Source organism: Schistocerca piceifrons, chromosome 6, assembly GCF_021461385.2.
Source record: "Schistocerca piceifrons isolate TAMUIC-IGC-003096 chromosome 6, iqSchPice1.1, whole genome shotgun sequence".
Lineage (NCBI taxonomy): Eukaryota > Metazoa > Arthropoda > Insecta > Orthoptera > Acrididae > Schistocerca > Schistocerca piceifrons.
In genome coordinates, this window is record NC_060143.1 from 189,110,872 (window position 1) to 189,135,858 (window position 24,987).

General features: G+C 40.5%; 1 protein-coding gene across 1 annotated transcript in view; it reads right to left on the reverse strand.

The window, feature by feature from the left end:
- LOC124803225 (ornithine decarboxylase-like) overlaps positions 1 to 24,987 on the reverse strand; it is a 117,000-nt gene that overhangs the window by 27,449 nt on the left and 64,564 nt on the right. The window contains exons 5-6 of the mRNA XM_047264405.1: positions 11,602 to 11,899; positions 11,099 to 11,350 (exon numbers count right to left, since the gene is read on the reverse strand). Coding sequence (XP_047120361.1) covers positions 11,099 to 11,350; positions 11,602 to 11,899 — 550 coding nt within the window. The remainder of the gene's footprint in view (positions 1 to 11,098; positions 11,351 to 11,601; positions 11,900 to 24,987) is intronic.

Genomic DNA, 24,987 nt, shown 5'->3' on the forward strand with positions numbered 1-24,987 from the left:
TGAAACATTAAACTAGTTATAAAAGTGATAACAACAAATTTACTTATGAAATGATGCACATAAAATACTGAGATAGTGATTGCCTGTAAATGCTCACATTGTATCACTTCACTGAAATACTGAGTAACACAGATTGTCATGTTGGATCAAAACACACAGTATAAGTAGATCTCAGGAGACAGTCATACAATAGAGGAATTAACATGGGGCAGGCTACCTTCTTCTGCGAAGCTTCTGTAAAATCTGGAAGGTAGGAGATGAGGTACTGGCAGAAGTAAAGCTGTGAGGACGGGGCGTGAGTCGTGCTTGGGTAGCTCAGTTGGTAGGGCACTTTCCCGCAAAAGGCAAAGGTCCCAAGTTCGAGTCTCAGTCTGGCACACAGTTTTAATCTGCCAGGAAGTTTCATATCAGTGCACACTTAGCTGCAGAGTGAAAATCTCATTCTGGAGACAATTAACGTGCGTCTGTTCACATGAGTGGCCACTGCCAAACTGTGGCCAAGAGACACTGGCCACCCAGTTGGTGAAAAGGCTGAGCAACATGATTTGTTTCACTTCAGTGATTGTTTCACACCCTGTTCTATCTAGATTCTCTCTAACAGCACCATCTTTTCTGAATTGCACAGGTGGGAACCCTTCCTACATAATATCCTTCATTTCCACGACATCCCTGGCACCAGCCTTCAAGTCCCTGTCCTCCACCTGCTCTTTTCCTCTCCTCTTCATGTCACCTCTTCCCTCACCATTTCCCCCTTCCTCAGTCCCATCCCTTCATCACAACCTCCTGACACTGCACCTAGCAGCTCTTCCTGTCCCCAGAATGGCCCTGTATGCCCCCACAGACAGCATTACATCTTCCTGCATTTGTACGCTGCTAGCCCTCCCTGCCCCATGCCTTCTCCTGTACTCACCACTCACCCCAGAAGGTGTTCATGTCATATACAGCTGCAGTCCACGGTTGGGCCCCAGAGCCTGAAGATAGTGGGCATGTGTGTATGAGTTGTGCTTGTGTAAATTTGTGTGTATTCTCTATTTCAGAAGAAGACCTTTTTTTCCAAAAGCTTAAATTTTTTTCATTGTGGCTGTTGCAACTCATTGCCATCTTTATGTGGTGAGTAGCAATCTATCTTTTCATATTGTTGTTTTTCTATCCTGGAGTCTCCAGTGTTTGTTTTATTTTATTTTATTTTACATGTCTAGTTCCATTGGACCAAATTGAGGAGCAAATCTCTGAGGTCATGGAATGTGTCAGTACATGAAATTACAACATAAAGGTAATGAAAGATAAAATAAAATGTTTATGAACGCAAAAGAAGACAAGCCATAAGTTTAAGTGAATGCAATCAACAATGTAACATAGGAATAAGATTAATTTTTCAAGGAACTCCTCAACGGAACAGAAGATGTGACCTATGATGAAACTCTTCAGTTTTTATTTGATAGCACATGGATTACTGCTAAGATTTTTGAATTCTTGTGGAAGCTTATTGAAAATTAAGTGTACTGCAAACCTTTCTGCACAACAGTCAAGGAAATGCGATCCAAACGCAGTTTGGGTTTCTGCCTAGTATTAACTGCGTGAAAGCTGCTATTTCTTGGAAATAAGCTGATATTGTAAACAAGGAATGACAGTACGGAATATGAGAGGCCAATGTCAGAATACCCCGACTAGTGAACAATGGTCAACAAGAGATTCACTAACTTATACCACTTATTGCCCGTTCTGCCCATATCTGAGCCAAAAATATCCTTTGAGAATGGGAAGGGCTACCCCAAAATACAATACCATATGACATAACTAAATGAAAATAAGCAAAGTAGACTACTTCTCATGTTGAACTATCACTTACTTCAGATACTGTTCAAATAGTAAAAATTGCAGCATTAAGTCTTCGAGCAAGATCCTGTATGTGGGCTTTCCACAACAGTTTATTATCTATCTAAACACTTAGAAATCTGAACTGTTCAGTTTCACTAATCATATGGCGATTCTGTGAAATGAAAACGTTGGGTTTTGTTGAATTGTGTGTTAACAACTGTAAAACGTGAGTCTTACTGTGATTTAGCGTTAGTTTATTTTGTACATGCCATGAACTTATTACATGAACTGCACTATTTGAAACAGAGCCAACATTGCACACAGCATCCTTTACTACCAAGTTACTGTCATCAGCAAACAGAACTATTTTTGAATTATCTATAATACTAGAGGGCATATCATTTATATAAATATGGAATAGCAGTGGCCTAAGCATTGATCCCTCGAGAACACTACATTTGACCATACCCCATTCAGATTCCACTTCACACCCATTCTCAACACTGTGAATCATGACCTTTTGCTGTCCATTGTTAAAGCAAGAGGTGAACCAATTGTGAGCTACTCCTCATATTCCATAATGGCCCAGTTTCTAAGGAAATATTTTGTGACCAACACAGCCACACCTAAGTTAAAACAAAAAAGATGCCTGGCATGCAAAACCTTTTGTTAATTCATCCAGTACATCACAGGGAAAATAAAACATAGTGTATTCAGTTGTTAAAACACTTGCAAGGCCGAACTGTACATTTGATAGCAAATTATGTGATAGAAAATCATCAATTACCCTGACATACACAGCCTTTTCAATAACATTAGTACACACTTATGGCATAGAAATAGGTCTAAAATTGTCTACATTATCCTGTTCTCCCATCTTATAAAATGGCTTTACTACTGAATACTTTAATTGTTTAGGAAACTGACCATTTGTAAAGGAAAAATTGCAAATATAACTAAGCACAGGGCTAACACATGCAGCAAAGTGCTTTAATATTCTGCTACACTCTCCATCATATCCATGAGAGTACCTAGTATTCAGTGATTTAATTACTGACTCAGTCTCACCCCTGTCAGTATCACAGAGAAGCATTTCCGACATCCGTCTCAGAAAGACATTTTCCAAGAGAGTTATATGATTCCCTGTAGAAATTAAGTTCTTGTTTAATTCATCAGCAATGCTTAGCAAATGAGTGTTAAATACTGTACATATATCTGAATTATCAGTAACATAAATATTTTTATTATGAACTGACTTTTTATTGTCGAACTTGTGCTGCGGACCAGACACTTCCCGCACAACTGACCATATGGTTTTAACTTTATTCTGGGAATAAGCTATTCTATTTGCATACCACATACTCTTTGCTTCCTAATAACAATTTTAATCACCTTATAATACTGTTTGAAATGGGCTACTGTAGCTTGATTGTGACTACTTCTACATTTTTCTATAATCCCCACTTTGTTTTACATTATATCCTTATCCCACTAGTCAGCCACCCAGGCCATCTTTTACTGCTAGTACCCTGTTCAGAATGTTCTAATGAAAAGCAACTCTCAAAGAGCATCGAAAATCTGTTAAAGAATGCATTATATTTGTCATCTATGTTTTTGGTACTATAAACGTCCTGCCACTCTTGTTCCTTAAGCAGGTTTAAAAAACTCTCCATGGCCATGGATTAGTTTTTCTACATAGTTTGTAATTATATACAACATTTGTTTGAGTACAAAAACCTTTTGGTGTTAAAGTTTGTGCATCGTGGTCTGAAAGGCCATTCACCTTTTTACTAACAGAATGCCCATCTAGTAATGAAGAATGAATAAAAATACTGTACATGGCTGTGCTACTGTTCTCCTGCATCCTGGTTGGAAAAAACACAGTCTGCATCAGACTATGTGAATGATGAGGGAACAGGATATGGTGAAGGTGCTGTAATGAATGAATATTGGCTTAGGCAGTCACCAGTAATTAGACTGTCAAAACAGTAAACCACTGAACTATTTCATCTGTATCAGAAAAGTGTGTCTGCATGAAAAATAATTAGGTATTCAGATTGATGGATTGATATAGCAGTAAAGAAGTGAACAGCAGACATCAGTGAAAATAGCTTACTGAGCTTTTGGTAGCTGACTGGATAGCGGTGCAGTATCACTCAGATGTATACTACCAGTACCCCAACATTGCAAATAATTTTAAATATGGTGAAAACTTCTTTTACAATATTTGCTAATTAACTGAAATTAAATAAGCACTATTTTGTAGTTCCAATTCAGTTCATGTGTTTTCTTTGCAGTGGAGAGAGCATTCTTTTGGTTGCTTTAGATGTTTTTATATGTTTTGTTGTGGCCAATTGTATTGAACTGATAACTCCCAGTACCTCACTGACACAATAAAAGAACCATGAATCTTCTAGACAGAAACAATACAAGAGCATAACAAAGTTTTCAACATTGACAATCTTTGTCTCATGGGATTTTTAATGTGAAATGAGGCTAGTGACCCTATTACAAAATATTGGATGAGAAACAAAGAGGATATTACAATGGCATACCTGGATTAAGAATAGCGGAGTAGCTTCTCCCTAATAGGAAGTTTTCAATAAAGTTACACATCTGCTCCAATCTTCTATGTGCACATAATTTGACGTGTTTCTTCAATTTCTCCCAGCATATATCTTGCTCAAATTGTCCACGGGTGTACTGCTGGTCCATAGTGTCCAATGGGCACAATATTTCAGTGATCAGACATGTTGCCATCATCAGGTACACTGACATACTGAGCTCCTGAGGGTACGTGGCCGTATTAAATCCCCTCCCCTTGTGAGGCGTTCTCTCAGCGGTCCGCACCCGCACATCAGCGGTCAGTGAGAAAATGGCGTCAGCGTCTGTGGTGGCGTTGGTGTAATTGCCTCATCCGCCCTAGTCACCTGTTCATTTCCTTTGCTGAGCATCTTTTTAATTAGACTCAATGCTGGTTCCAATGCCCTGCTGAGATTGTAGCCGCAATCTTGGTTGATGAGTCTACCACTGGTACAAATTTCGATAGCCCCTCTAACAACGCTGTCCCAGTATTTAGATGTCTGTGCCAAGACCCTGGTATGTTGGTAATCCATTTCGTGATTTAGAGACAAACAGTGCTCTGTGACTGCTTGTTGGGATACCCAAGTCAAGTGTTCCTCTGATGTTCTCAGCAATGATCTTTGATGGGGTGCACTGTAGGTCCAATATGTCTTCCCACATTGGCACAGAATCTGGCATATGCCGGCATTCCACAAACGGAGATCATCTTATAATATTTCAGTTATTATATATTACATATAACATATAATCTTCCTTCTGCTTTGGTCTCCATAGTGAATTTGATGTTCGGATGTATGGAAATCAGGTGTGTTGTTGCCTACTTTCAACCTTTGAACTACCTTATCCAGCCAGTTATAGGGAGACTTACAGCTGAAAGACTCAGATATCCTGGTGAATTTTGATGTTGTTTCATTATTTACCAGTGTACCCCTTCGATAGTCCGTTGAGCTTACTGCACAGAAATTTGACGAGAAGACGACTGACCTTTTCAAGCATGTTCTGACCTCCATGTGTTTCCATTTTAATGGAGATTACTATGAAGAAACAGAAGGAGTCGCAATGAGGAGCCGACTCTTGCCTGTGGTTGCAAATTTCTAAGTGGGAGTACTTCGAAGAGGAAGCTTTGGCATCATCCAAATGGAAACTTACTTGTTTTCTACATTATGTGGATGACACATTTGTGATCTGGCCCCATGGAAGAGACAAGCTCTTAGACTTCCTTACACACCCGAACTCCATACATCCAAACATCAAATTCACTATGGAGACTGAAGCAGAAGGAAGATTACCATTCCTGGATGTCATGGTCAAAAGAAGAGCAGATGGCACACTGGGCCATCGGACATACAGGAAGAAAATGTACACCAATCTGTATTTGCAAGTGGATAGCTGCCACAGAGGAATGGGGTGTTAAAAACGCTGGTGCACAGGGTGTGCATCATCTCTGATGCAGAGAGACTGCCTCAAGAGCTGGAACACCTCAAAACTGTGTTCCGGAAAAACAGGTACTCAGTATGGTAAAGCAGACACGCTCTCCACCCCACCTCTACAGTACAGCGTGTGGAGGTGGAAGAAGTCACAGAGAAAGAGATAGCCACTGCCTATATACCATATAGTGGTGCACTATCAGGGAAAACAGGATGAATATCGAGGAAACACCGAGTAGGAACTGTCTGTTGACCACCAAATAAAACGCGAGCAGTATTGGGAAGTGTCAAAGATGATACTGGTTTGCAGAAGGCCAGCATATACCAGATTCCATATCAATGTGGGAAAACTTATATTGGACAGACAGTGCGCACCATTGAAGATCGTTGCCGAGAACATCACAGGCACACTTGACTTGGGTACCCCAATGAGTCAGCGGTTACAGAGCACTGTTTGTCTGAAAATCATGAAATGGACTACCAACATACCAGGGTCTTGGCACAGACACATTGGGACAGCGTCATTAGAGAGGCTATTGCAATTTGTACCAGGGACGGACTCATCAACCTAGATTGTGGCTACAACCTCAGCAGGGCATGGGAACCAGCATTGAGTCTAATTAAAAAGATGCTCATCAAATGAAATGAATGGGTGACTAGGGCGGATGAGGCAATTACACTGATGCCACCACAGATACAATCACCAGTGTCTAACCAACCATTGACGTGCGGGTGTGGACCGCCAAGAGAATGCCTCGTGAGGGGAGGGGATTTAAGATGGCCGCCCGCCCTCAGGAGATCAGTTTGTCAGTGCACCTGATGATGGCGACATGTCTGATCACCGAAATATTGTGCTTATTGGACTCTACGGACCGGCAGTACACCCGTGGACTGTTCATGCATATAATTTGTTTAGGTGGCAGAGCAGAACTTTACTGAAAACGTTTTGGAAGTCAACCAACACTGCATTAATCTGGGTTCCACTAATTGCAGCCTTCTGGGTCTTCTGAATGGACAAAAGAAGCTTTGTTTCAAATCATCAGTAAATTCAGAACCCATAAGAAGTGCTTGGTGTCAAGAAAAGTAATCATACATGAGCACCGAGAGTTTATCATAATATTACCAGATATTGACATCAAAGAGACAGGGTGTAATTTCACACAACTCTTCTGTGACTCCTCTTAAAGGTTGAAATGATGTGCACCTTTTCCCAATTGCAAGTGCTGTTCTATTGTTTTAGCAACCTGTGACAGACTGTTGAGGAAATGAGTATTCCCACGCATTGAATATTAAATCTGATTGATCCACCATCTAGTTGACCTTCCTCAAACAGGAATTGTCAGTTGTTTCCTCAGTTCAGTGTTCATTTATTTATATATCTGTGATTCTTGTATCCACATAATGGTTGAACATAGGAACTGTGTAGTGATAATCTTCAGTGAAGCAATATCAGATCAGAGAATTTAGTACTTCAACCTAATTTTATGGCATTCCATTTCAGTGCCCTCATAATCAGTGCACATCTGCACATATGACTGATTTTATGTAGTATTAAAGTTTCACAATATACTGATAACTTGGCATCAGTGTTGAAAAAAACTGAGAGAATTAACATTTGGATGGATTTATCACATTGTTCTATTGTAGGTGAAGGTAGGTCATTTTGATTCATTTATAGTATTGGCAAAATAATAGTAAACTGCAGCTATATAATGAAATAAGTTTCTTATTAACCACTTGTGTGACATGCACCAAAACAGTCCTTAACCATATATGAGTATGTTGGGATCCATTGCACATTATGATAGCAGGATATGTAAACTATCAGATAGTCAGAGAAAAATGCTTATTACCTGTTGAAAATACACTCAAAAAATTTTCAGAAGTCATTCTCCGCAAAGAACTTAGGAATGTCTTAAGACTCACTACATATTACACCCTTGTAAGGATCTTTAAAATAAGATGAGGCTAATTACAGTCCTATATAATCTATTATTCTTTTTACACTTTCTCTATGATTGGAACAGCATGAAAATATAATATACAGGGTGAGTTGCTAACTATTGCCATCAAGAATAATTCCAAAAATATGGTAGGAGCTCAAAAGTTTGTGGGACAAAAGTTCCTTGGACAATGGGGGCCTTAATATGATGTTGGTTTTTCGTTGCTAGGTTGGGTCATTTAAGAGATATCAAGATCAGCTTGGTTTTTTTTAAATGGGATGCTATAGTCTGGTACTCAATTTCTGGTTCAAATGGCTCTGAGCACTATGGGACTTAACATCTATGGTCATCAGTCCACTAGAGCTTAGAACTACTTAAACCTAACTAACCTAAGGACAGCACACAACACCCAGCCATCACGAGGCAGAGAAAATCCCTGACCCCACCAGGAATCGAACCCGGGAACCCGGGCGTGGGAAGCGAGAATGCTACCGCACGACCATCATTTTCTGGTAACAGCTATCAGATGAATCCAATGATGTGTAACAGTAAGGTCTTTTGTAGGTCAATGAAGGTCACAAAGGTGGCATGAATGGCAATTTACAGAAGATGTTCAAAGTGATGACCATTGGTATCAATGCAGAGCTGCAATCCTCTTATCTTGGATTGATTGGTATTTCTTATCACATCGGCACTTATTAAAGCACATGCTCTGACAATTCTTTCTTGCATATCTTCTGATGTAGTTGGGAATTCTCTATAAACAATGTCTTTTATGAATCCCCACAAGAAAAAAATCCAGAGACATCAAGTCTGAACAAGCCGGCCATGACACATCTCCTCCATGTCCAACCCAATGATTTGGGAACTGTCTCTGCAGCTCATTTCTAGCCATCAGAAAAAAATATGCCAGACACCCATCATGTTGATATCACATTCTGTTCTTTGTTCCTAAAGGTATTTCTTCCAATAACAGACCTAATGTTTCTTGGAGGAATGTGGTGCACTTCCTACCATTAAGATTTCCTTCAATGAAATAAGGGCCTATAATTCTGTCCTCCGAATCCCTCACCATACATTCACCAACCAAGGTTTTTGGTGTGCAACTTGCCACAGCCAACATGGATTTTCAGTTACCCAATAATGCATGTTATGTAAATAACATTTTCATAGTTTGTGAATGTAGCCTCATTAGTAAATAAAATCAGATTAATAAATGTGTCATCCGTATGAATCTGATGTCGAGCCCATCGGCAGAATTCAATGTGACGCATACAATCCGTACCAGATAATTCTTCATGCTGACTGAAATGGTAAGTTTGACATTTATGGCGATGCAAAACATGAACAACACTACTCTAGCTCAAACCAGATTCCCTTGCAATTTGATGTGAACTAACACAAGAATCTCAAACCACAGTGGCAAGAGTACCAGTTTCCGTTTCCTTGTTAGTAGCTTTCCTTTGCTGGATATGTTTCCGATGCATTAAAGATCCAGTTGTTCTCAATTTATCATACGTATATTTAAATGTATGACTTGTAGGGTGAGTATATTGAGGATATCTTTCAGTATATAAGTCTCTAGCTCTCACTGAATTTCGTTGGCATTCTCCATAAATGAAAAGTATATCGACTTGTTCTTTGAAGGAATACATCATTCACATTCGCTTGATTCAACGATACTAGTCTTGCCATTCCCATTAGTGTTGTATTGTGAAACCATCGAATGGTGTTTACATGGCAATGGCACATTAGATGGATATGCCGTATTCGGCAAATATTTACTATTTGCACAATATATGAGAGAGAACTGTCAGAGCATGTGCTTTGATAAGTGCCAAAATGACAAGGAATACCCACTCAATCCATGATAAGAAGATTGAAGCAGTGCAATGATACCAATGGTCATCACTTCGAACACCTTCTGTAAATTGATGCTCATGCCATCTTTGTGACCGCTGGCCTTCTAAGACCTTACCGTTACACATCATTGGATTCCTTTCAATAGCCCTTATCAGAAAATAAGTACCAAACTATACCATCCTATTTAAAAAAAGAGAAACAAAGTTGATCTTCATATCTCTGATGCCACCCCACCTAGCAACAAAAAACCAAAGTCATATTATGGCCCCCATTGTCCTATGTAACATTTGTCCCACAAACTTTTCAGCTACTATCATACTTCCGGAGTTATTCTGGGTGGCAATAGTTAGTGACTCACTCTGTATAGTAGAGAAGTAAAAGTAACCTTTGCTACACATTTTGCAGTGACTTACAGAGCACAAGGTTCCTGGTGAGCTAGAATTAGATTCAGCTGAAGAAAGAGAATCATATGCACTGTCAATAAAAAATTGCACTGCATTATAAAGTGAAAGCTTCTGATAATGTTGACCATAATAAATCTGTTGGGCAAGAACATTAAATTGTGTGTTATTTAAGAGTAGTGGACTATGTTACATGTTTTCTCTTCATCACCATCATCATCAACAACAACACAACAATAATGATGGCAGCAGCAACAACATAAGAAACACAACATTACATTCCATGTGCACTCATTACAGTACACTGAGCAGTTAGACTTAAGAAACACAGCATGCAAGCTGCTGAAATGGCTTTAATTAGAAATGACTGTTCCAGTTACAAGCCATTTCGTACACCAAACCATTAATTACACAAGCAAATGTATTTTATAAAGAAGAACACAATGCATATATATGTGTATAACAGATCTTGAAAAGCAGTAATACTACTCACAGAATATTATAAAAATTTTTACACATTATTTTGCTATAGTGCCATATTATTATTCTTTGGAAAATGCCTGATTGTCAAATTAAGCCCACATTTTCAGCGAGGCATAAATACAATCCCAGTATGATGAAGTAACACAGATGGGACCTCAATTTTCCATTATGACATGCACTGTATTTATTATGTATGCATTTACAAAACAAATAACTACATGATTCTGGTGTGCATTGAGAACTGAAACAGAAGTAGTTCAGATTAAAAGTAATTCCAGTTAAAATACATTTGATCTGAATGATTACGTACGTTGTTGCTAAGTGATATATTAATAAAATTTGAAGTGAAGATAACTAATGTAAATGCATAACTCTGAAACAGACTATTAGCATGGCAAGAAGAAGCTGAAATGAAAGAAGCAGTGAATAATTTTTAAATTACTTAGAGCACAGTTTCTTTTCATTCATTTTAATTTGCTCCTTATTTTCAAGAAGCAGCATAGGGAAATTATAAGATGTGATTTACCCATTTCACACAATATTAATGATAATAATTATGCAAAAACTGTACCAAACTTACTTTAAGAGGAATTGGTGTCACTTTTGCAGGTGCATACAATATGAAGTTAAAACTACCATATACTCCATCATTTATATAGTATATGACTGACGTTATGGATCCATCCTTTACATTACTAAGTTCTCTTTTGGAGTGGACATTTGCAGCAAGTGTGTAAGCAGAAGCAACATAAAAGCGCCCTGGTTCTGCTATAACTTGTGTGCCACAATCAGGAAAGAATTCTTCCAGAGCATTATTCACCACCTCTGCTATCTGTAAAATTGAAAGAAAAATTATATGTTACACAACACTGTGTAGTGAATTTCTTTATATGTGAAAGTTCTACTTCAGAATGAGATCCAAAAAAAATGTATGTATGCTTGAAATATAGCAAACAACACTGTGTATACAGGAAATACAAAATAAGCTTTTGCAAGTATTTTTTACTTATTGTAGAAAAAAAATTATGCAAGGTTTCCGTAAACCAAGAAGTTCTCTAACAAGTAAGAGACTTATAATATTACCTTGTCTAAAGAACAACCCTTTTCACCAGGAAAACCACCACCAATATCAATTAGTTTCATGGAGAAACCCAGAAACACCCCATGGTCAAAAACCTTTCGGGATGCTGCAATAGCTTTGTGATAAATAGGTGGATCACCACAGCCAGAACCAACATGGAAACTGACACCCACAATCTCTAGTCCTAATGAGTGCGCCACATTCATTAGGTGTGGTGCCTCTCTCTCTGGGTCACAACCAAATTTCTTCCCCAGGCAGCTTTTTGCTATAGCTGCATCACATCGTATCCGTATCACCAGCCTAAAAAATGAAAGACCGAGTAATACATTAAACTAATTTCTTGATTTTTATTGTCTTACACAGTATTTTCAGAAAATATAGTTATCCAAGCAAACCAAATGTTCTTTCATGTTTCTTCTTACAATATTTATTTATTTATTTACATCAAAAGGAAAATTGATTGAAAAAACTGCAAATTACAGGGAGACAGGATGGTTGGTCACTACACACATTTAGAGGGTGAAATTCTAAGACTGCTGATATACATGCCCAATGAAAGAAAAAGAACAAATTATGCATTGCTTTTGGAAGTGTAAGGTCAAATGGTTCAAATGGCTCTGAGCACTATGGGACTTAACATCTATGGTCATCAGTCCCCTAGAACTTAGAACTACTTAAACCTAACTAACCTAAGGACAGCACACAACACCCAGCCATCACGAGGCAGAGAAAATGCCTGACCCCGCCGGGAATCGAACCCGGGAACGTGGGCGTGGGAAGTGAGAACGCTACCGCACGACCACGAGATGCGGGCAAGTGTAAGGTCAATCTGGTTCAGTGGCTTAGTGGTCAAGTGCCAGACTACAAATCCAAAGGTCTTGGGATCGATCTCTGGTCAGTTATAGGATTTTAACTGTAATTTACAACTTCATTCACTTCTAGCAATATTGTCTTATGTGAAAAATGCTGAGCTCCACCATGGTTCGGGATCCACATTACACTGTAGGTCTCCCTATAACTGGCTGGATAAGGCAGTTCAAAGGTCAAAAGAAGGCAACAACACACTACCTCCAACAGAACGATGCCTGGTAAAGTACATTACTGGGCATTAAAATTGCTACACCATGAAGATGACGTGCTACAGATGCAAAATTTAACCAATAGGAAGAAGGTGCTGTGATATGCAAATGATTAACTTTTCAGAGCATTCACACAAGGTTGGCACCGGTGACAACACCTACAACGTGCTGACAAGAGGAAAGTTTCCAACCGATTTCTCATACACAAACAGCAGTTGACCGGCATTGCCTGGTGAAACATTGTTGTGATGCCTCGTGTAAGGAGGAGAAATGTGTACCATCACATTTCCGACTTTGATAAAGGTCAGATTGTAGCCTATCGCGATTATGGTTTATCGTATCGCGACATTGCTGCTCGCGTTGATCAAGATCCAATGACTGTTAGCACAATATGGAATCGGTGGGTTCAGGAGGGTAATACAGAATGCTGTGCTGGATCCCAATGGCCTCGTATCACTAGCAGTCGAGATCATGCAGCCACGTCTCAATCCCTGAGTCAACAGATGGGGACGTTTGCAAGACAACAACCATCTGCTTGAACAGTTCGACGATGTTTGCAGCAGCATGGACCATCACGTCAGAGACCATGGCTGCAGTTACCCTTGACAATGCATCACAGACAGGAGCACCTGCGATGGTGTACTCAATGACGAACCTGGGTGCACGAATGGCAAAACGTCATTTTTTCGGATGAATCCAGGTTCTGTTTACAGCATCATGATGGTCACATCTGTGTTTGGCTACATCATGGTGAACGCACATTTGAAGCATGTATTCATCATCACCATACTGGCATATCACCCGGCATGATGCTATGGGGTGCCACTGGTTACACGTCTCGGTCACCTCTTGTTCGCATTGATGGCACTTTGAACAGTATACGTTACATTTCAGATATGTTACGACCCATGGCTCCACTCTTCATTCGATCCCTGCGAAACCCCACATTTCAGCAGGATAATGCACGACCGCATGTTGCAGGTCCTGTACAGGCCTTTCTGGATACAGAAAATGTTTGACTGCTGCCCTGGCCAGCACATTCTCCAGATCTCTCACCAATTGAAAATGTCTGGTCAATGGTGACCGAGCAACTGGCTCATCACAATACGCCAGTCACTACTCTTGATGAACTGTGGTATCGTGTTGAAGCTGCATGGGCAGCTGCACCTGTACATGCCATCCAAGCTCTGTTTGACTCAATGTCCAGGTGTATCAAGGCCATTATTATGGCCAGAGGTGGTTGTTCTGGGTACTGATTTCTCAGGATCTATGCTCCCAAATTGCGCGAAAATGTAATCACATGTGGTTCTAGTATAATATATTTGTCCAATGAATACCCGTTTATCATCTGCATTTCTTCTTGGTGTAGCAATTTTAATGGCCAGTAGTGTACTTTGGTGTTCAAAATAGTCTTCTTTAGATTGATAACTGCTTTCCTTAAGTCCTTCCTGAAGAAGGGAAGAAGGAAAGAAAGATAGGTTGGGTCAAGCATGTGAGGAGACAAAGACTGGGGGATTTGGGGGGGGGGGGGGTGGAGGTCAGAGAGAGTGGCTAAAAATAATACATTCAATAGAAAGTTGATAGATGAGGGAGCAAGAAGTAAATATGGATAATGAGTAAGAGATGAGTGCAGCGAAGAACTAGTATGAAATTGGGAAAGGAAACAGGGAAGCATCAAGAGAATGAGAGAGAGAGAGAGAGAGAGAGAAAAAAAATGTAGCTAAAAAAGGGGCATCTTAATGTATATTTAGTACAGAGGTAGGAGGATGCAAAGTCTTGTTGCTTGTTGGTGGGTTTTACATTTAGTGAGGTTTGGATATGAACTTTCATGACATGATGTTCAATGTCAAGGACTTGGAAAAGCACTAGATGAATTGAAGTTTGGGAATTGGAGTTACACTGTTGCAGGAATTAGAGAATTTTTTGCTTACCACACGCTCAGAGCACAAAGATGTTATTGCTTAACCTGTACAAAGCCACAGGGGGAGGGAGGAGCTGCATCTGGATGTTGAGGAGTACTTCTTCCATGCAGCCCAATCAAAGGGTGTCATAGGATGGGACCATTCCAGTTCCTGCAGCTGCTCCCTAATTTATTTGTAGACAAGGTCCTTAAATGCAAAGTAAGCTGCACAAAGGAATTAGCAGAGCATGTTTTCAAAACCCTGTGATATTTCCCATTGTTATGCAGAAGTGTGAAATTTGACTCAAAGGTCCCTAAAACCTTCCTCTGCAATGGTGCATAAGTGTGGCACCTTGTAAGATCACCCTCAGATTTGGCAATGCTTCGAACAGCAAGGCCAGAGCTCAGATATTCACGTGAGGTTTAAGCATTGACATGAAATGTCACCCCAATTCTGCCCTGTGCCACCAGGGCCATGTTACATGATGGTAAGGTTATCATACCCCTCTTAAACATATCTCACTCCCTCTCTTGATGCCTCTGTGATGTTGGTCAGAACTGCAACAACCAGTGTAGAATTCATGCAGTTTTCTTATGGTTGGCCAAGATAAACATATTAGACACACTGTCTCTAGCTATCAACATGAAAAAACCTCAGGAGGAAAAAAACCACCCCTTCCATTGGAGAGACATTTACACACATTTTGTGATTGAAAACGACAATTTCCAGTATAATGTGCAACAAAATGATGTTCTTGACAACCTTTCACACTGCTGACATTCCCAGATGAGTCAACCCTTATCTGAGAACATCATGGGACTGCAGCATATTTGAATGTGATCCAGTCCCTTTTTACTGTGGATTGACTGCAGTTTCTGCTCTAGTATATACTATGTAACACAAGGAACCTTTCAAAAACATTCAATAAAACTTGGACATGATCTGAAGCAGTAAATGTTATTTATCCCTTTTTGCACCCTTCTGCAGCATGATTACTGGAAGTCAAGCAGGGGGTGTGGGGAAGGGGGTGCGACATTGCTACATGCTTGAATAATATGGCAAAGATCCCTCTAATACCCCCCCCCCCCCCCTGCCCACCATCTCTCCGGTTCAATGTCAATTAAGTGCCTGTAGGCAGGCAACCACTCTGACATGCCACAGATTCTGCATGTCCCCAAGCAGACGCAAGAGCATTAGCATAGTGCCACTCAACTGAAGGTTGACAAAGAGTTGCCTGCTTGCAGGGGTAGGAATCAGTCAATGGCTGTCTCTGTACAGGAGGGCATAAAAGATTGTCAATAACATCATTCTGTGGCACATTACACTTCAAACTGTTGTTTTCAGTCATGAAATGCGTGTCAATAAAAGACCCAAGCAAAGGTGTGGTTCCATTGGTGGCCTGTGTACCATCTTCTGAGGCCTTTTTCTGCCTGTACTGAGTGGTGGTGTGTCCGAAAGGTTTTTCTTGGCCCCCCATAAGAAAACTACATGATTACCCTGCTGGGCAATATGGTTCTGATCTACACTGCGGACAAGTCAAGAGAACAGGTTAAATGAAAGTTGGGTGTGGTGACCTTCCCATTGTGGGTCTTCGTGCTTTTGTACCATTACAGTAGGCTTCTTTGAGCCAAATTTCACACTTCAGCATTGAAAATGATGGGGTTTCAAAACAGTGACTCTTTAATTATTTTGTGCAGTGTAGCAACAGATAAAAATCAAGCTTATTAGGATGTCAATACATGTGGTTTGAGGGGAGACGTACAGGTGGCAATTGATAGAGATAGAAATCTAGGATTGAGAAACCATTGGTACACGTTATGCTGTATAGATTAAGGTTGCATCGATAGAAATAAGAAGAGATCCAGTTGGGAGTGGGATGAGCATGGTTTTCAGACCTTCCAAGAAATTTCTGGTGTCTTCCGCATGGATGGGTATCTCTGTGTGATTGATTGGGAGATATGGGTCAACTGGGCTGCAATATTTCCAGTCCTAAAGTAATCAGTTTAGATTCCGTAGAAATGTTGGAACACATGAGGCAATACTGACCCTATGACTGATCTTAGAAAATACACTAAGGAAATGCAAACCATTTGTAGACTTAGAGAAAGGTTTAGACAATGTTGACTGGAATACACTCTTTCAAATTCTAAAGGTGGCAGGGGTCAAATGCAGGGAGTGAAAGACTATTTAAAATTTGTACAGAAACCAGATGGCAGTTATAAGAGTCGAGGGGCACGCAGGGGAACAGTGGTTGGGAATGGAATGAGACAGGGTTGTAGCCTATCCCCGATGTTATTCAATCTGTACATGGAGCAAGCAGTAAAGGAAACAAAAGAAAAATTTGGAGTAGGAATTAAAATCCATGGAGAAGAAATAAAAACTTTGATGTTTGCTGAAGACATTGTAATTCTGTCAGAGACAGCGAAGGACCTGGAAGAGCAGTTGAATGGAATGGACAGTGTCTTGAAAGGAGGATATAAGATGAACATCAACAAAAACAAAAGAGGATAATGGAATGTAGTCGAATTAAATCAGGTGACACTGAGGGAATTACATTAGGAAATGAGACACTTAAAGTAGTAATGGAGTTTTGCTATTTGGGGAGCAAAATAACTGATGATGGTTGAAGTAGAGAGGATATAAAATGTAGACTAGAGTTGCATTTCTCTCACATTGAACAATTCTCTTCAGTTGTCGTTTGTCCCATTTTTGCAGGTTCTTTTTCCATCCGCAGTGATGTCAGACATTTGATGTTTTACCAGGTTCCTAATATTCATGGTACACTAGTGAAATGGTAATATGGGAAAATCCCCACTTCATTGCAATCTCAGAGATGCTGTATCTCATTGCTTGTGCGCTGACTATAACACCATGTTCGAACTTGGTTAAATCTTGATAACCAATCGTTGTAGCAGCAGTAACTGATCTAACAACTACACCAGACACTTGTTATCTCCAATGCCGTATTCTGCCTATTTACATATCTCTGTATTTGAATATGCATGCCTATACCAGTTTCTGTGGAGCTTCAGTGTATAATATTGCTTTCAAGTTCATCTCCCCTGTATAGGCCCTCTATGTGCTCCTTCCACCTTTCAGGTTTCCCTTCTTTGCTTAGGATTGGTTTACCATGTGAACTCCTGATATTCATACAGCTGCTTCTCATTTCCCCAAAGGCCTCCTTAGTTTTTCTGTAGGGTGCATCTATCTTTCCTTATTGAAATATGCTTCTCAATCCTTACATTTGTCCTCTTGCTATTCCTGCCTATCAATTTTGCACTTCCTGTCACTCTCACTTATTAGACAGTTGTATTCCCTCCCACCTGCTTCATTTGCTGCATTTTTATATTTTCTCCTTTTTGATGAAGTTCAATATCTCTTGAGTTATCCAGGGATTTCTACTAGGCCTTGTCTTTTTAACTATTTGTTTCTCTGCTGCCTTCACTATTTCATGTCTTAAAGCTACCCATTCATCTTGACTGTAATCATTTCCCCTGTTCTAGTCAACCATTGCCTACTGCTCCTTCTGGAACTCTCAACAACCTCTAGTTCTTTCAACTTACCCAGATCCCACCTCATAAATTTCCTAACTTTTTCCAATTTCTTCAGTTTTAATCTGCAGTTCATAATCAATAAATTGTGGTTAAGAGTCCACATCTATCACTGGAAATGTCTTACAATTTAAAATCTGGTTACTAAATCTTGTCTAACCATTATATAAACAATCTGTAACTGTCCAGTGTCTCCAGATCTCTTCAATGTATACAGCCTTGTTTTATGATTCTTAAACCAAGTGTTAACAACGATTAAATTACACTCTGTACAAAACTCAACCAGGCAGTTTCCTCTTTCATTCATTTGCCCAGTCCATATTCACCTACTATTTTTCCTTCTCTTCCTTTTCATACTTTCAAATTCCAGTGCCCCCTCACAATTAGGAAAGAATTAATAATTACAAAAGATAGGTTTTTCATCATAATCTTTTTCTTCTTCTTTTTCTTTAAAATGACAATGGTGGTAGTAATTGGAATTTCATCCCCCAAAACTGACCCTTCAGTCCATCTCTTTGTAATTTTTAGCTTACGAGCATTTATTTAATTATTTTGCATGGAGTCATTAAAAACCAGTATTACAATAATTGTACATTTTAAAAATTAATATATTATAAATGGAATTTGGAAGTATGTGGAATATAGTTATAAAAATGACCTCAAAGTCTTGTAACACTAGCATATCTGCTGACATGTGTTGGTCTACATTCTGCAAAAGAAAAAATACACCTTTTTTTAAATATAAAAAGAAATTAGCTGTAAATTAAAAACAAAACAATAAGCAAAATAAAGGCAGTTTGTTTGAAAAAGGACATCTTGAAAATACAATTTGAAATGTAGTAAAGTGAGATAGCTGCTCTTGATCTAACATAACCTCTAATAGGAATAGTATTTTTTATTTTCTACTCTCCTTCCCATAATCAATAGTTCAAACAGAAAATTTTAAATCAAGGAATTACTGTACACTACAATCACTTTCGCCCTTTGTGGGTAACTTTGATCCACTGACTGCAAAAAATTTCAAATTGTTTTTCTCATGAAAATTACCTCATTAGCATGGTGTAAAGAAGGCAGTATGAATTTGAAATGCACACATAATGATCTGGATGGTTATGAGTTTCCTGAAGTAATATCATAGTTTAATATATACAGTCAAGACACTCTCTGGTACGAAAATTGTTACTGTTTAACAACTGAAGTGAGACCAGCACTTCAAGAAAACAAACATTCACATGATTTGTAAGGATAATGCTTTTTTTATTTAATTATTTCAAACTTAATTAATGAAAAGTTGCTATATTTTTGCATTCCATGTGGTAGTAAATTAACAATAGATATGAATTATCTTAAAATATGTGTAAAAAAAGCTGGATCACACTGATTCAATGACGTAAGGTACAACTTATTCATGAAGAAATACTTTCGGACATCTGCATATTTGCAGCTTATTCCACTGAAAGCAGGAGAATATAGACACGTATTTCATGCAGAAGCATATAATTCTGTTGTTGTCTGGTGTTATTATCACAAGCACTTTGTTTGACTATTAAAAAATTTTTATGGGGTCTAATGATTGGCCCATTCTTACACTTAACTCATCTTACTAACACAGGAATACTTTTGTAAGTGTAATCACTTTTGCTTCAAAAGCAAATGTGTTGAAGATTTTTGCATTTGTGACTCAGATTTAGCAACAATTGTGGAACTGGTTTCTTCTACATTGATTGATGACCAAGCTCTATCAGATGCTGCACTGTGGATCTTGTGGATGGTCAAGCTTCCTTCGGATCTACAGCTATACCAACTACCTCACGTAGCAGACTCTCCCAATGTTTGTCTATGCATGGCCGATCAGGCCTATGCAGTCATTCGTCACCAACACCATCTGTCACGGACAACAATGACTTTGCCTTCAGCTACATCCCCCATCCTCTCCACACCACCTCACCTCCAAGCTTACCCACTATGCACATACCATGCAACGTAAGGGGACGCCGCTCACAACTGTTGTGCACCCTGTGCATACCCACTTCAGGAATGATGTGGAGGGGTGTCCTTTCACTATCTACTCAGACCATAAACCCCTCGTTGACGCAATATGCAACTCGGCAAAGGATCTACCGCCATGACACTTCCAACACATGGTCTTCATTTGCTAACATTCTTCGGAAACTAGTTACATCCATGTTGTGGAAAATGTTGTAGCTGAGTATCTGTCTCATATCTTGGTGATCTCCACACCCTTGAACTTAGATGAACTGACTTGACTTCAGACTGAGGGCGCGGACATCCAATGACTGGTTTCAGATGATGAGTCTTTGCTTGCCATCAAACCTCTTACTCTGCAAGCATCGTCAACCCCTGTCCTCAACAACATCTCTACTGGCACCTCCCACCCCTTAGTGCTGTGCATCCTACGGTGCAGAATCTTCAATGCTTTACACAATCTGGACCACCTCAGGACATGGGCAATGACAAGACTAGTGACTGAACATTTCATCTGGCCATGCATGTGGCATGATTGCCACTCTTGGGCACGCACATGTGCCCCTTGTCAGCATAGTAAAGTGGGCACATATGTGCAGCCTTCTTTAGGACAGTTCGACATCCCCAATGGCCGCCTGCGGCATGTGTACATTGACGTGGTCAATCCTCTTCCCCTATCTGAGGGGTACAAATACATTTTGTCTATAATTGACTGCATAACCCATTGGGTTGAAGTGGTTCCTCTGGTTGACATTACTGCAGATACCATAGCTCGCACTTTCTAATCAGCATGGGTGGAGAGATTTGGCTGCACACTTTCACTTACTATGGACCAGGGATGACTATTCGATTCCTCGCTTTTTGCTCAACTGTGTGAGCTGTAAGGAGCAGCCAAATTTCACACGACAGCCTATCATCTGCAGGTGAACGACTTGATTGAGCGATGGCAGAGAATTCTTAAAGCTGCACGTTGCGCCATGGTGGGCTTTGGTCTTCGAAGGCTCTTCCTTGGGTCTTACTCGGCATCCACTCCACCCACATGGAAGACCTGAATGCTTTGCTGGTGGAGATTTTATATGGAGAACCTCTCATCCTGCCAGCTGAATTCATCAAGGACACACCTCCGCCCGCGCAACTGACCTTTCGGCCCTCGCAGAACGAGTGCGTACTCACGTTGCTCACCTTTGCCCACCCCCCACCTCATGTTCATTCCACCCCACCAGTGTCTGTACACAAAGACCTGGTGTCGTGCAAATTCATCATGCTATGAGACAACTCAGTTCGGACGGCCCTGCAACCACCAACTCCGGTCCGCACCGCATCTTATGCCACGGAGTTAATACCTTCGTGATAGTACTCAATGGACGACTGAATACGGTTTCAGTGCACTGATTAAAACCTGTGTTGTCCATCTCTGAGCCATGTTCCACTGCTCCCAGCCAGCCTGCCTTCACTGGCACCTTGCCCACTGATGCCACCACCTGAGCAGCTGTACAATGTGGCTTCCAATGCGCCCACTTCACGCGCCAGACGCCACCTTCATTTGCTGCACTGGCACAATGATTTTGTGCTGACATGAGCTTGCTTTGCCCCCATGCTCTGCACTGCCAGGGGTCACAGGGGGGGGGGGGGGGGGGGGGGGAGGGAGGGGGGACTCTGTGGCACCTCTGGCATGAAGCACCATGTCTTTGAACTGGTGTTCCTTGACTTTACTTTTAGTTCACTTTGTCTATGTCTCATTGAACGCCATGTTTGATAGCCTCTCTTGTAATTGCTTTGTTCAGAGTTAAAATAAATGTTGATTCGACTGCAAAAGTGTGTTCTTATGGTTTTACACCATGTAATACCCACAGACTCTTTACAGCAGTGCACCACCATTCTCATCTCAGCCTTCACTGCATGTAATTATCCCACTAGCCTAGTTAAAAATCAGATTTCCAGGGCCATCAGATCCAATCCTGATACTACTGATCCCTCCACAAAACAGCTTCGGAGCACACCATTGTTGACTCAGTATTATCCTGGTCTGGAATGTGTTAATCAGCTACTTCAACAGGGCCATAATATCCTAAAATCAAGCCTTGAAATTTGATCTATTCTGTCTAAAATTGTGCCCACCACATCTAGAATAGCTCTCTGTTGCCCTCCCAATCTCTACAATATTCTTTTTGTCAGGCCCTATGCTCCTTCTGCACCCATCTCCCTACCCAATGGCTCCTACCCCTGTGATGGTCCCTGCTGCAAGACTTGCCCTATGGACCCTCCTACCACCACCCATAATATCCCTGTAACTGGCAAAACATATACTATCAAAGGGAGAGCCACCTGCGAAATGACACGTCATACACCAGCTACACACATCAAAAAAAGTTTTGCATCACCCCGGTTCCCAGAACTACTGAAGGCAGACATTGACTGTGGATATTATATCACAGACACAATCCCTTTGACTGTTCAGAGATGTCACTAAACCCACCCAAAGATATAAACAACCATGCATGAGCAGTGTCTATCGGATGGAGGGTGATCAACAGCCGATCAGTTCCTGTCATTCTGCCAGGAAGGGGGTATATGGCTTGTGTTGTCTGTAATTCAACCATGCCTAGACAGTCAATACTGTGGTTTGACTGCATCTGCATTGTTACTTTGTGCCAGGAAGGGCTCTCAACAAGGGAAGTGTCAAGGAATCTTGGAGTGAACCACAGCAATGTTGTTCAGACACGAAGGAGATACAGAGAGACAGGAACTGTCGATGACATGCCTCACTCACGTTGCTGAAGGGCTACAACTGCAGTGAATGACTGCTACCTATGGATTATGGGTTGGAGGAACTCTGGGAACCCTGACAGCAATGCCACCATGTTTAATAATGTTTTCATGCAGCAACAGGACCTCATGTTATGACTGAAACTGTGTGCAATAAGCTTTGCAACAATGACACCATGCAGGTGGTACAGATGGGCCCAACAACATGCTGAATGGACTGCTTAGGATTGGCATGACATTCTCTTCACCGATGAGTGTTGCATATGCTTTCAACCAGACAATCGTCGGAGATATGTTTGGAGGCAACCCCGTCAGGCTGAACGCCTTAAACACACTGTCCAGCGAGTACAGCAAGGTGGAGGTTCCCTGCTCTTTTCAGCTGGTATTATGTGAGGCTGATGTACACTGCTGGTGGTCATAGAAGGAACTGTACAATACGTGAATGTTATCCTCCGGCCGACAGTGTAACCATATCGGCAGCATATTGGTGAGGCAATCATCTTCATGGATGACAATTTGCACCCCCATCGTGCTCATCTTGTGAATGACTTCCTTCTGGATAACGACATCACTTGAGTAGAGTGGTCAACATGTTCTCCAGGCATGAACCCTATCGAACATGCCAGGGATAGATTGAAAAGGGCTGTTTATGGATGACGTGACCCACCGGCCACTCTGAGGGATCTAAACCAAATCATCATTGAGGAGTAGGACAATCTGGACCAACAGTGCCTTGATGAACTAGTGGATAGTATGCCACAATGAATACAGGCATGCATCAATGCAAGAGGACATGCTACTGGGTATTAGAGGTACCAGTCAGTGTGTACAGCAATCTGGACCACTACCTCTGAAGCTCTGAAGGCCACACTGTATGGTGGTACAACATGCAACATGTGCTTTTCATGTGCAACAAAAAGGGTGGAAATGGTGTTTATGTTGATCTCTATTCCAATTTTCTGTACAGGTTCCAGAACTCTTGGAACTGAGGTGGCGCAAAACATTTTTTTATGTGTGTACTATGTAAACACAGTTCAGCTTTCTACATCAGCATGACTACCATCAAATTATCAATTAGGATGAATGTACATAGGCAGAGGGTATATACTGGCAACTCGCAATATCCTGTTGTAGAGCTTCTTGGCACCTGTTTCACCACATGGACCATCTGGATTCCTCCCCCAGACACCAGTTCCTCAGAACTGTGCAAGTGGGAACTGGCACTAGAATATGTCCTTGGTTCTCACTACCCACATGGCCTTAATTAACGTTAATTCCTTCTGTCTCAGCTTTTCTTCACTGTAACTTCTCTTTGCTTCACTCCATTTTAGTTGTCTACATCTTTCATTGTCTTTCCCATCTATTTTTTCAATGCTCCCTCCCACCTCTATTATGTACAATGTTCTTAGCTTCTCACTCTTATTAACTCTTGCATGATGTTTTAATAGTAATCTCTGTCTTGAATATTACCCTGCCTTACACCTTTAAGCTCTCGGGTTTTAAAATCTCATCTGATGCAGTCGCTACAATCAGTCTTTCCTTCCCATCCTGTATGGTAAGCCTTGCCTGACCCGCGGTTCTGGGTGACTTTCCCAAAATCTACCCATTTTCCTAGATCTCTCCAATCCTTTTCCTTCACTGGCTCCAAAAGCTTGTCAATCACAACAGTCTTTTATGTGTGTGTTCTGCCACTGCTTGGTGAGTAGATTTTTTATCAATCCAATTGAATAATTTTTCAATAATCAATTGTTTTCATTTTTAAATAGTGTAGGTATTAAATCCCATGTGGGTTTCTTCCATTCCACATTCACTGCTTTGGCTGAAAGTGTAGTGAACAAACCTGTACTTTGTTCAGTAGATATATGAAGTCTCTCTACAAAAAGTCAGATCTTATAGTGTTTACCAGCATTTTTTGGTTATTAAAGGAAAACAACATTATTCATTAAATGTCTGTACCTTACAAGAGAATGGTAAATAAATGGTACTGCAATGTACTGTTTTGTATCTCCTAGTGTCATTAGGAAACTAAAGATGTGTGGCTTGCTGACTGCTTGGGATGCTACCGTTGCTGCAGGTACCAGAAACGAATTGGAGTATCAAAATTG